The sequence below is a fragment of the Vollenhovia emeryi genome, unplaced genomic scaffold (genome assembly GCF_000949405.1).
Source record: "Vollenhovia emeryi isolate VEMERY1.0 unplaced genomic scaffold, V.emery_V1.0 DF939133.1, whole genome shotgun sequence".
Taxonomy (NCBI): Eukaryota; Metazoa; Arthropoda; class Insecta; order Hymenoptera; family Formicidae; genus Vollenhovia; species Vollenhovia emeryi.
This window is the reverse complement of record NW_011967233.1, coordinates 1,675,379-1,688,941: the sequence shown is the minus strand read 5'-3', so window position 1 is coordinate 1,688,941 and position 13,563 is coordinate 1,675,379. Positions and strand designations below refer to the sequence as shown.

Here is a 13,563-nt window from a genome sequence, read left to right as displayed (position 1 = left end):
ATAGAAAAGAATATTTTGCAAATGTAACGACGAATCAACAATTTATTAAATAAATATTAACTGTATATTTAGAGTTTATGAACGCACCATCACACATGCAGAACATTGAAGTAGAATTCCCACCCCAATATCGGTAAAAAGACATATCGCAAACGTCGATTCAATTAAGTGGATTAGTCTATTGCCAACAAACAGATACAAAATATATCTATAATATTTTCTAGTAGACTTAATAATTTATTCAATTTATATAAACCTTTCTACTCTGATTTGCAACTGTATACATTGTACCAAGTTCTTAACATCGCTCTCTTCTTTAGATACTGAATTGTGATCCATAAATTTCGAATTATCGTTTACAGCTAGTTTTTTTAAACGGCCACTACAAGTAGATAATCATATACGTACATAGAAGAAATATTTTCTATAAAAACCTAGTTAAATCAAAAGTAGAGTACCTCAGTATAGCCAGTGTACCACAGGCATGTTGCAGCAGCGCGAAATAGATGGAATCGATTGCAATCACTATTGTAGCACACACAGCGTATCCTACAAACGTAATTGCCAGAAGAATATAGAAATATTTTTCCACATCAAAGAAAAATTCGGTCGGATGTGGCATTTGCTTCGGTCTCGTTACGTTTGACGCCAGTATGATATCGAGTAATGGCATAGTGAATGGCGTCGTCACCATACATGTTGTACTCGTGCTTGTAAAAACTGGTAAAAAGGAATGGTCTCTCTTTGTATAATTATACAGGGGATCAAACGTACGGTATACTTATTGTTAGGCGTACTTAAATAACCCAGTGTGAATATCCGACTCGCCTCGACATATTCTATTAAAATCCTCATATCACGATGTTTCGCCAATAAATACCAATCGTAACGCACATGCTCAATCAACACCCTAAACTGGACGACGAAAATTAACTTTTTGTATTGCGGCGCATTTTACACGCTTACCTTTTCCGTATGCCAGTGGAGACCAGTTAATTTCAACAAGCACAACCATGCGCCAATAAAAAGTGGCAAAACATCGTAAACATCGTCCAAACCTCTCACACAATTGAATAAAAATGCGATCTATTGAAATCGTAATTAATACATGACTTGATGTAGGGAAGGGCTGCGAATACGTAGGGGAGAGTTGCCGAATGCGTACCACTTAAGGTATTATTTATTATATATCCCATTTAGTACTGATTTGTGCACAAACAACCGTTGGAAATTGTAGTTTGATGTTTCAGGCATCTATTATTACATATTTAACGGTTCTTTAATAACAAATTAATTTGTTATAAGTCTTTATGTAACATGTTGCAAAAGGTACGATTTATGAAACCGGTTGCCTAAATCGTACCTCCTTGAAATAGTCAGATTTATGAGTGAAAATAATAAAAAGTCGAGTAACTAGTATAAGATTGATATAAGAAAGTATTAACTAATACTTATTTTGTTAAAAATTTATCTGAAAAAGTAAAACATTTAATAAATTAAAAATAATAATTAACGATAATGGAAAGGACGTTATAATACATTTACCTTAAAGTTATTCTTGCAATTTACATTTATATTTATATTAATTGTGTCTCATTGTTTATAAAATTGTACCGGTACGAGATAGGAAACCTTGTGGTGGTACAATTTAGGAAACTTGGTAGATTTGATTAAAATATTTATTTAATTCTTATAATAAGTGTATATGCAATAAATGTAAAATATTCTACGTTAAACCTTCTTTTATGAAAAAATAAAAATTTATAATAAAATGGCATAGTTACATTATAATCAGCTATATAAATTGATCAAAAATTAACATGAATTATACCTGAATTTTTAAAATATTGTTAGCATTTACAAAATAAAATGTATCATGTTAATTTTTTGTCTATATTACTGATTTTTTATTAATTTCATATTGTTATTACTTAATGTTGCTTATATTAAGTAATAATATCACTCGAGAAGTACTCAATATCTGCTTTAAAAGTATTGAATAAAAATTTGAGGTCTTTATTTAAAATTTTAAAATTTACCTTGAGAGCTCTTCCATAGTTGTGCTCAAGGTCAAAGAATTATTACCATTTGATGCATTTGTTAAAACTCTAGAAGCTTTGTATGAAACTTTTTTTTTCTAAAACCGTCCCGTTTTCAAGATATTTTACCGGTCCGGGACTTTCTCCGCATCCTGTATAAATTGATGAACAATTAATATTAGTTATACCTAAAATGTTGTTAGTTGCATTACATGACTGATATGCATTTGGCAACTCTCCTCGCAAGTGTATACAAAATAATTCAAACAACACCAAAATCGCTGACAATTTTATAAGAATCACATGTAAATTCTAATTGATTCAAATTACGACTTTCTCCGTGTATAATAATTAGCACGGTACCTGCGGCAAGAGTATAATAAGTATACCAAGTATTGCACAATAGTAAAATGTATTTTTTTGTAACGGCGACTGTATCGGCCACAAGCCAAGACACGACAGTAGCAGCTTGTTAACTCGAAAATATCGGGTATCATAGATGTCCATTGGCTACTCTGTGTTGAAGCAGAATTCTTGAACAACTCAAAGTAGAACTTCCGTCAACTGCACGATATTCATTCGACATTCTCTTGGGGTTTCAATACGTTGGCCAAGAAATATACGTTATAACGTGCCGATAGAAATAGAATCAGTAATAAGGGGAAACGCCTTCTACAACCGGACAATATGCGAGAAGTCTTACAATTTTAATTTCGCTTGTCATCGATATTGCAGTGTAAAGTTATACTGCGGTAACGCTTACGTTTTGCGTAGCACTTGCGGTTTTGTAAAACAGACGACAGAATAGTTATATATGTCGCACACCACAATGTCTCAAAATACGTCAATTATACGAAATAGAAAAAGATTATCGTTAACTTAAAGTAATTAATAGTCATAATTTAATTTTCGGTAGATCTATTTATACATAGTGATGGATGTTTGTTTTGAAAAGAGAAAGTCAGCAAAATGTTAGCAGATTGGCATCAGATTGGCAGCAGATTCGATCAGAAACCCATGCCAAGACTATAGCCATCTGTGTCTGCATTTGGCTTTTGTGTTGGCAAAAGAGTCTGTATAAAAACATATGCCGTCAACAGATTATTGACAGAAATCGAGCAGGATCTGCATGCGCAATTTGACATCAGATTGGCAGTAGAAACTGTGCAGAATCGCCATTTCTATTTCTTTCTTCCGTCTTTGTTCCTTTCATCACAAAGTTGCATAAAACCAACAAGTAGTCCTATAAGGTTTCTACACACTCGTAGACAAGAGAGTTCACTTCGGTATCAGAAAGATGAATCTCATGTGAATGTGTTAATTTATAATACTGAGTGTGGTTTTCTTCTTACGAGAGAAAGTGTCATGCCGCGTATCCATCTATCGAGATCGTTGCAATATAAACCGCCAACAAGCAACAGAGTTTACTACCAATCTGCCGACAAATTATATCAACAGATTTTCCTAGATTTTTGCCATTAATCTGCCGTCAGCTCATATCAGCAAGCTCTGCTCGATTTCTGCCGACAATCTATTGTTCAGTTATGTGAGCAGAGTTTATTGTATTTCTGCTGACATGCTGGCAACATTATCGAATATATTAGTTCCTGTGTGCAATCTGCAGTCTTTCTGCCTTCAAAATCTGTAGTGGGCACTCGACGAAATCTGTTTTGACAGGTTTGGCTATCTGAGAACATATCTCTATGACATAAAACAATATTAAAATGTAATTACAATAATGTAAGTACAAAGATAAGATTATTATAATCTCTTAGATTATTTTACGATAGAAGTAAATATAACAAGCTAATGCGTGTAAATATATTACATACTTATTTGTCAATCATATATCTATAAATACTAAAAAAATTATATTATTATTAAAATCTAATATTACAATACTACCAACTGCTAGATCCACGATACTTACATATCGCCTTGCTTTTCATGCATTAACAGCATTGTCATGCAATACCCGATGCATGATTTTTTCATTATGTTAAAAAAAGCATTACATGTTAGATTTCTGACATATTTGCACTAAAAATATTTTAATGACACGAAATATACAAAGATCAAGATATGGGTGAGTCACAACTCTTTTTACAACGCTCGTGAGAACGGATCAAGATGAATAGAAAAGTCCTGTACCAGTTTGCAATTTTCGCAATAGTTAACGAGTAATTAATTATTAAAAATCGTCGTCTTAGATCGGCCCACCGCCCAATTCGAGCGCGTGACGAGACGTGGCCACCCCGCGATCAATATTGCTAGGCGCATGGGCGCGGTGCGGCCGTATCACACTAGCGGTTCGCGTTGGCGTTGCCGTTGGCTGCTGCGTCTCGACCATTCTGAGAATAGCGGTTGGCGATAGCCGCTCGCGGTTTCAGAACAGCCGGGCACCTATTGGTCCAATAGCAACGGCAACGGCAAACGCAGCGACCAACGCCAACGCAAACCGCTAGTGTGATACGGCCATAAGTTAGCGGGCAACAGCACGCTGTCCACCCCGCGCCTCGCGCCGTATTTTTCTATATCATGTAACATACATACATACATACATACGCAGAAATATTTTTATACCGAATTTCATTTTCATTAAAAAAAAGGCTGAGAAATTGTTATAGCTCGGAACGGGGGTCCAGTGTTACGCGCTGTAGCCATTACCGATTGCAATAAACAACTTTCCTGGCAATACCTATTGATCGCCCGGCCGTCACGTCTTACCACACGCTCGAATTGAGCGGTGTAGGTCCGGCTAAAACAACGATTTTTAATCATTATTATAATTACTCGTCAACTATTGCGAAAATTGCAAAATGCCATGGTACAGAACTTTCCTGTTCATCTCGATCCGCTCTACCATCTCACGAGTGTGATTATAAAAAGACCCCTATAGCACAACTATGGAAGAGCTCTCAAGGTAAACTTTAAAATTTTTAATGGAGACCTCAAATTTTGTTACCCTGTATAGGTTTATCTGTGTACGATAGGATTTAATTACCTGTGTAGAACCTGAGAATATGTTTAGGATATACTGAGAAAGTTTAAATTTCCGCTTGTACAATACAATCTTTGTAAAATCTAAAAAAATGGATATTATTAAGATGTAATTATATGTATTTAGTAAAATTAATCCCCAAAATATCCACAGGATATCTAACCTAGACAACACACAATATTTATAAAATATTTACAAAAAATGGAAACTGTCAAAATATTTCTGAAAAAATTTCTTCGTAAACAAATTCTGGATTTGAGATTATCAAAGGACTAACAACATTTTCACGAGTATATACTCGTGAAAATGTTGTTAGTCCTTTGAGTAAGATGAAAGTGTCAGAGTCAGAGGATTTCCACTAGCCCGATCAACGGAGTAAAGCAACGTTGAGCGTGGTTGTAACTTGGATGGGTGACCGCTGATTCTACCCTGTGCAAACAGAGTCTCAATCACAGTCATTGGGCTAATGATGAATTCTCTGGCTCTGACACTTTCGTCTTATATTTCTACCAAACACGTCTTTATAATATTTTAAAAAATATTACATGGAATATACGTCTAATTGTAAGAGTTGTGTTGATAGTCGTTTTCTGACATATTATTTTTCGCTAGGATATACTTTAGAATTTTAGTAGGGTATGTCAGAACACAGCCGAGTGCTCCCTTGGGAAAATATACCGTAGAAAATCTTAAAATTGTGTTTTAAAAAAATCAGAAATATAAAAATTAAATTTGGACACTTTAAACTTTTATTTAAGGCAAACTTAAAACTTACTTTAAGAATTTAAAAGAAACTTTAAGAATTGTGGAAGATATGTGATATATAATTTAAATATCACTTGCGGTTTTCTTTTTACAAGAAGGTGCTATGCCGCGCGATTCTCTAGCGGAAACTCCGATAGGCTTGGGTATTTAAAACTGACTTTAAGTGTCCAAAATTATTTTAAAATTTCTCAAGTCAAATTTTAACTTCTTTAAGTAAACTCTTATTGTTAGATTTGAAAGATTACTTTTAAAAACTTTAATTTCATTTAAAGTAAATTTTCTCAAGGGCTAATTTGCACTTTATGACAGCATTCCCACCAAATGTTCGAGGAATATCTACAAAATATTTATTTTCTCTTTACTGAAAATACGTTTACTCCAAAAAAAAGCGGTAAAAATAATTTGTTGATGGCATAGTAATTCTTCCATTTCTGAATTCATATCGTACGCGGGAATTGTACATATGTGCCATCGCGAGTCAACTCCTTTTGTCAAATGCACGACACGAAGAAAAAGTAAAGTGAACATACAGAACATGTCATTACAGTAATACCGGATTGTCAGCTTGATAATGCCGGATTGTCAAACGGGTCGGGCAAGGAATTTATATTAAATTGATCAATATCGAGAACGTTCCCTACTATGTTGTATTGACAACAAGATTTTGGTCATATCGTATGTAGACACATTACAAATTATTTTTGTGAGTTAAGGGGCTGCTAGACAACAATTATCGACTTACAGGTTCGAAGTCCTTTCTTCGAATTGGCTTCACAGAATTGAAAATGCCTTGATGCGTTTAGTACAAATATTTAGAAACAATTAGTGTGTAAGGTATGAGTTGCATCTCTTTGTTACTAGACGGACTGTATTTGCCATAGGCGTAGGCGTCGCTGGCGTTGGGCGCGATGCGGTTCAATAGCGCCAAATGAGAGCACTCCGACCTACTGCATCTCGGGGGTTTATTTGCCCAGACGTTTTTATTTATTATTCGAAAACTATTGTGAACTTTGTAAAGTGATATAGAACTTTTTGATTCAGTTTGCCTCGCTCTGTTTAAGTTTTCCGGCTGATTCGGTCATTGCATAACACCCTATAGATGTATATCACGTATATGTAATTGTTAAGTGAAAACGGTTGTGTCTCATCCTTAAAAAAAATGTTTTTGTAGGAAAATAGCTCAATTAACAAGACTAAAAACAATACATTATTACAATAATTGCGAATTGGAAACGATTGAAAACGTTACATTTTTATAGTGAAAGATAGTTATTTAATCAAGCCATGAAAAATACCGACTTGCATCGTAACAACTTGTTATGAATTTTCGAGTGCATAAGGAAAAAATTAATACATTACATAATACAAAAAATAAGATACATTAAAATTAAGGATCTTTTAGATTTCTAGAAAGTAAAAAAATATTAGTTATTTATGCGCATCAATAAATATATCCGCAATATCTAAATATTGTTATAATTTTTTATGTTAAAATCTTTTTTCAATTTTTTCACGAAACGTCAGACAAAAAGTACCTACAAGGTATAAACTAATTCGCGTCCACTGTTTATTCAGTGACATTCCTTATGAAAAACTGAGTTTGAAAAATCCCGAGCCATTTTTTGAAATCATGCTTCACAAAGTAGTTATTACTAAGTAAAAATTAGCCAATCAGCATCGCTTTTTAAACGAACGCACATTCGTGAGCCGTGCATCTACTAGCGTGCGTGACGTAAGCCACACGCCATGAAGCCCGTATCAGACTTAGGATTGAGATTAGATTGAAATTTGACCAATTAGAGTAAAAGTCACTAAACTTGAGATTAGTAAACTTTACTCTGATTGGTCAAATTTCAGTTTAATCTCTATCTCAATCCGTAGTCTGATATGGGCTTAACAGTGGTCCGTCGACGTCCGTTTAAAAAGCGATGCTGATTGACTAATCTTTACTAATAATAACTTTATGAAGTATGATGCAAAAAAATAACGTAGGACTTTTTGACTTATTGTTAGTTTTTAATGAAGAATATCACTGTATAAATAGTGGTCGCGAATTAGTTTATAACCTGTATATTCATATTTTTTTACGTCAAATATGTTACTTTATTATGACGATTACAATTGTCTTTAATAAAACACAACGACTGCTAATGACTTTTCTAAATACGATAACTTTTTGAAGATATACGTCATTGCAACATTTTCCTTATTTTATAGATAAAATGGCCGTGAAATATGATACGGCAGTTTGCAACACCTTAAAATTGAATATTAATCTATTACAATATGTAAATATGTGTTACGTAAAATTATAAAAGATATTTTTTAATATATGCAAAGACGTACCGAACTACACATAGTCATGGACATAACGAACATCTTTCCAGCCGTGAGTGTACACGGAACAAGACTTCTGTAAAGAAGTATTCTTAATAATCTTCTAGTTTTTATGGAAAATGAATACCATCTCGAACTGCATCTAATAAGCAAAATTTATTGCAAGAGTTAGTTTGCATCGACAATACAAGTCACTCCTAATTACATAAATTACATAAAAAGTGATAAATTTGCATTATATGTTAGAAAGAAACAACGAGTATAATGGCATTTAGAAATTTGTTGTTTCGGAAAATCTCTTTTGCATATCACAGTTAACTTTTAAATCTTAACTTGAATCTTAAATTAATTATTATTAATTAACGATTAAACATTAATTGATGCTATGAATGATAAACCTCACAACTAACAGAAAAACATTTGTACATATAAAATCAATGTACATTTCTTGTAAAACTTGTCTTGAAAAAATTTTTGAAAACATTTCAAAGAAATGGAAGAAATATTAAAAGAAGATCATAAAAATTAAATAGATCTTAAAAATCTTATTTGCTCACATCTAAGGGAAAGAATTAAACAAAAGTCCTTACGCTTTGTTGAAAATTTCGGTGCTTTGGTCTATCAGCAATTGTCCAGGAATACACATACATACAAGTTGAGTAAAGACAACAAAAGTTACAAAAATATGTCTTATTAGTTCTTCAGTATGTCCCACGTCATTGATAAGCTGCAAAATTTAAATATTTTATCAACAAATAATACATACACATGTGCTTCTTAAATACTTACTTCTATTCCCATCACACTCAAAAGCAGCACATTCAGAAATAGAAGAATGAATGTCGCGTGAGTGAACATGGAGTCTAGCATTTGAGCGTGTCTAGAAAGGAGATAAAATGATTCAATGTACTTAAATGGTTGAATAAGTATTGAGTATATAGATCAGAAGGTTCACTAAATTTGCTATAGCTATTATTATTATGTGGACGACAGAAATTTATATGATACAGACTCTATTGCAAGTTGATGTTTTTTCAAGCACATCATTAATTCACAATAATCATTGTCGGTAGAACCGTGATTTTCCGTGATAAAAATTTCTAGATGGTAATGCGTCTTTGTATGTATTTTTTCGTTATTGTCTGACTTAATGTCTGCCTCGCCAATAATATTTTCAATACGCTGGCTACGAAATGAAACGTTGTAAACTTTTTGCACCAATGTATTCTCCAAGTTTATTCATTCAACAATAAATAAATTCTCTCTTAGAAATAGTTTTGTAAAAGACATAGGAAGAATACGATCTTGGTTTTAATTTTACTCGCCTGATAGCTGTAAATAGACTACAAGTATGCAATACACACACTATATATGTGGTATCAATAGCGAACAGAATTACTATTATAAGTATAGTCGAAATGTAAGAATGCAATATGATTGGATAGTAATATTTCTCTTTGTCCACTCTGTATTCAGCCTGATAAATGTATGCCAATGGTCGCGACTCGTTCAGCGGAATTACGATATCCAAAATTCTTGGTACCAATGGAATTAGCAAATAAATTATCAAGCTTATAATAAAATACACTGGAAAAAGTAATATACATTACTACTGTTTATTACTTCTATGAAACACAAAAAATGCTTTTTTTTTAATAAGTATTTTATAATTCAATAAAATTTTGTGAAAACGTGATAATATACGTGGAATTTTGAACTTAAAAAAATTATTTCTAAAATTGAAAAGAGGTTTCCTTGTTTAAACTAGAAAAATTAAATATAACATTCTTGAATTTACAGTAGTCGATAATTTAACTTCTTAAATATTTAAAAATTAATTATGTCGGTACCTGCAAAATAATTTGTTACTTTTTGGCCGATACTAGCATAATATCTCAAGATATAACGTTCGTATTCATTATTAAAAAGCTCCCAGTGTTCGTTCATAAGTTGCAACAATTGTCGAAACTAACCAGCAACGCAAAAAGTAGTAATAAAGTCATAAACAAATACAGTAATAAAGTCGCAGCAAATACACATTATCGATCGATCATTTTGACAACTTACTTTGTCATTATTTAAAATGATATTAAATAACTTTACGTTACAGCCAAAAAGAAGAGTAAGACCAATTGTACATTCAACAGCGATGTCTATATCACCCCAAGTGTCGTATAATAGAAATACCTGTAAAAGTCAATGATTATGTTGACAGTATTAAAGCGCGAGTATGTAATAAATATATTTTTATTATTAAAAAAAACTTGAATTCTATTACACAATACTTATCAGCCGATCATTCACTGATATACTTTTGCACTATATAATTAATGCGATATATTACCTGAGATGTAACGTTAGAATACAGCATTATTGTTAAAAGACATGGTACCAATATTTTTATTATTTTACGCTGATATGGCCAACCACCGATTCGTGACAAAAATAATATGTTGATGGCGTAGTATTTTTCTATTTCCGGATTCATATCGTACGCCGGTTATTGTACATATGTACCATCGCGGGTCAGCTCCCTTTTTAAATGCGCGACACGAGGGAAAAGTGATGTGAACAAGCAGAACAATATATGATTACGGTAATATCGGATTGTCAACTTGATAATGCCGGATTGTCAAACGAATCGTGCGAGATATTAAGTATTAATATTAAATCGATCGATATCGAAGACGATGCATACTACATTGTAATTTGCAACCAGACTACGGTCTTGTATGTATAGAAATTACAAATTGTTTTTGTTGCGAAATTAAATTATAATTTCTTTAATAGGAAGAAACAGTGATCTCGGATAAGTGCGAGATAATTTGTGTGAAAATGTATGAAAATACAAATAATTATGGCCATGGACACATATTTTAAATGACTAATGACAATGCAGCTCGATTAAGCTAATTCCTGGTTTTTAATGGTAATATATGTGTACCAGTGCGATCTACATTACGACTTTAATGAAAGTGCTATACGAATAACAGGTTGCAGTGCATTATTCTCAACGTGCAGATCGAATAGTGTCTTTAAACAAGATAATTCATTAAAAATTAATTAAAACTTCTAATAAAAGGGGAAAGATTTCCGTCTTATAATGTTGATTCCGTCGATGATATGAAAAAAGAAATAACGGCACTATATAAACATTTGTACTCGACAAATAAAAATCCGATGCACGAGAATTGTTCGCCAGGCGTACAGAACTGATGCAAATTACGTGTAGCTAAAACCACCAGAGCTACTTTTGATCATCCCACTCCATGCAGATCTTCAAAAACATTTATTGCCTTTAAACAAAGATTTGCGAGCTTCTGCAAAAATGTTTAGTCGGGCACACACATAATGCGAACGAGAGCTTCAACTCGTGCGTTTGGCATTTGGCTCTGAAAATATAGTAGCATCCAAACAATAGAAATAGCTGCATATATTGCTACAGGATTATTTAACGAAGGCTATTTCGCCATTTTTTAAATTATGGACACATTACATTTAAAAATCGGTTTCCACTGTAAAGAGTACGCAGACTTTTATGATGTCGCGCTGATACAGCGACAAAAGCAGCAAAGCCTTAGCAGTTCGAAAGAAGCTCGAGCTGCTCGAAAGGAGATTAATTGCAGTAACAACAGGACGCAGAAGGCTTACTATATAGCCCTGGAATCACTTAAAAAAATCTGTTCTCTTTTAGCTGGTTACATGAGAATCCGCCCTTAATGGATTTTTAACAACTATTCCTCGTGCAAAAATGCATCAACTCGGTCTTTAGTAATTCAACACCCCAGTTATGAATATTATAAAATATTTTTTTATGCATTACGTACATATAATGTTCAGTATTTATTGGGAATTTATTTATTTTTAAGATGGAACTACAAAAGATGTTTGATTACAGAAAATTTGTTATTTCAGAGAAGAGAATGTCATAAAGTAAGACATAGCGGTCCGCAACATCTTAAATAAGAACATCATTCTTTTAGTACAATACAACTTACAAGCAAGGATATTTGATATTATACGCGTCATTTATAAAGATAATATCATTTGTATTGCACAATGGTGCTTACCGTACTATAATTGGCCATCGACATCACGTATATTTTACCGGCAGTTAACATGCACGGTGTGATACTTCGATAAAGTAATATCTGCAATATTTTCTTGTTTTTTAACGAAAACGCATACCAATATGACCTACAACTGAGACGTTTTCTTTTTGACTGAGAATTAATTAAATTAATTACTAATAATTGAATTATTTAAATACTAATAGGGAAAGGTTGCCTTTATTGAACCGGTTTTGAGTTTTTTATGCCGGAATTTTAATCTATACCTTTATTAAGTATTTAATTAAAGCAAAATAGTTTGTAAAATATTCTACATCTTATGCACTTTTAGCAGATATAATATTATATGTATTTAAAATTATGTTATTCCTAATAAGCATAAAATAACGTTTCTGTTTGGTAAAATAGTTCTCGCTCACCAGCCACTTACTATTAGTTACATATTTACAACAATGTCGCTAACTAGTAATGCTATTGAATTGTTTAAAATATACAGGGTGTTGTGTAATACCTGCTTCACCTCTTATTTATGAATAGAGCGGACTAGACTAATTGTGAGTCGAGAAGTCTTCTACCATTTTGCAATTTTTGCAACAGTTAACGAGTTCTTAATTATTAAAAATTGCTGTGGTGTAGCCATTGCCGTGTGTCATAAACAACTTCCCGCGCGCCTAACAACGCCGATTACGGGACGGCCGCATCTCACCGCGCATTTAAATTGGGCGGCAGGCTGGGCTAAGACAGCAATTTTTAATAATTAATAACTTGTTAACTATTGCGAAAATTGCAAAATGGTAGAGGACAGTCTAGTCCGCTCTATCCATAAATAAGAGGTAAGATAAGTATTACATAACACTCTGTATAATATGTATATATTTCAAACCGTATATAAGGAAAACTAAAGCGGTCCAATTTTGCACGGCAACCTTCCCCTATACAGGGTGTAAACTCGTTCGCGCCCACTATTATACAGTGGTATTTCTCAAACTGAGTCGAAAAGTTCCGAACCATTTTTTCACATTATGTTTCATAAAGTAGTTGTTTTAAGTAAAGATTAGTCAATCAGTATCGCTTTTTAAAGGGACGCATGACGGACCACCACTAAGGCGCGCGGCTTACTTCGCGCACACTAGTAGATACGCGGCTCACAAGCATGAGTCCGTTTAAAAAGCAATGCTGATTGACTAACGTTTAATAAATAATAACTACTTTGTGAAGCACGATTCGAAAAAATGACTCGGGACCTTTCTACTCAGTTTTTCATGAGAAATATCACTGTATAAATAGTGGATACGAATTAGTTTGCACCCTGTATATTTTTTAATAGCGTAATTGCATCTCACGATTAATA

The 13,563-nt window shown here is 33.1% G+C and overlaps 2 protein-coding genes across 3 annotated transcripts in view; both read right to left on the bottom strand.

Moving 5' to 3' along the window:
• LOC105567911 overlaps positions 1-2,665 on the bottom strand; it is a 4,883-nt gene extending 2,218 nt beyond the window's left edge. For both annotated transcript variants that reach the window (XR_001009403.1, XM_012023177.1), the window contains exons 1-6: positions 2,403-2,665; positions 967-1,086; positions 798-915; positions 459-720; positions 257-382; positions 88-178 (exon numbers count right to left, since the gene is read on the bottom strand). Coding sequence is in view for 1 of the 2 variants with exons in the window: in XM_012023177.1 (XP_011878567.1) it covers positions 88-178; positions 257-382; positions 459-720; positions 798-915; positions 967-1,086; positions 2,403-2,546 (861 nt within the window). In the remaining variant the exon portion in view is untranslated. The remainder of the gene's footprint in view (positions 1-87; positions 179-256; positions 383-458; positions 721-797; positions 916-966; positions 1,087-2,402) is intronic.
• Positions 2,666-3,046: 381 nt separating this feature from the next.
• LOC105567976 overlaps positions 3,047-13,563 on the bottom strand; it is a 15,718-nt gene continuing 5,201 nt past the window's right edge. The window contains exons 8-17 of the mRNA XM_012023282.1: positions 12,218-12,345; positions 10,487-10,614; positions 10,210-10,329; positions 9,993-10,110; positions 9,468-9,729; positions 9,155-9,328; positions 8,932-9,022; positions 8,733-8,869; positions 8,152-8,284; positions 3,047-3,112 (exon numbers count right to left, since the gene is read on the bottom strand). Coding sequence (XP_011878672.1) covers positions 3,047-3,112; positions 8,152-8,284; positions 8,733-8,869; positions 8,932-9,022; positions 9,155-9,328; positions 9,468-9,729; positions 9,993-10,110; positions 10,210-10,329; positions 10,487-10,614; positions 12,218-12,345 — 1,357 coding nt within the window. The remainder of the gene's footprint in view (positions 3,113-8,151; positions 8,285-8,732; positions 8,870-8,931; positions 9,023-9,154; positions 9,329-9,467; positions 9,730-9,992; positions 10,111-10,209; positions 10,330-10,486; positions 10,615-12,217; positions 12,346-13,563) is intronic.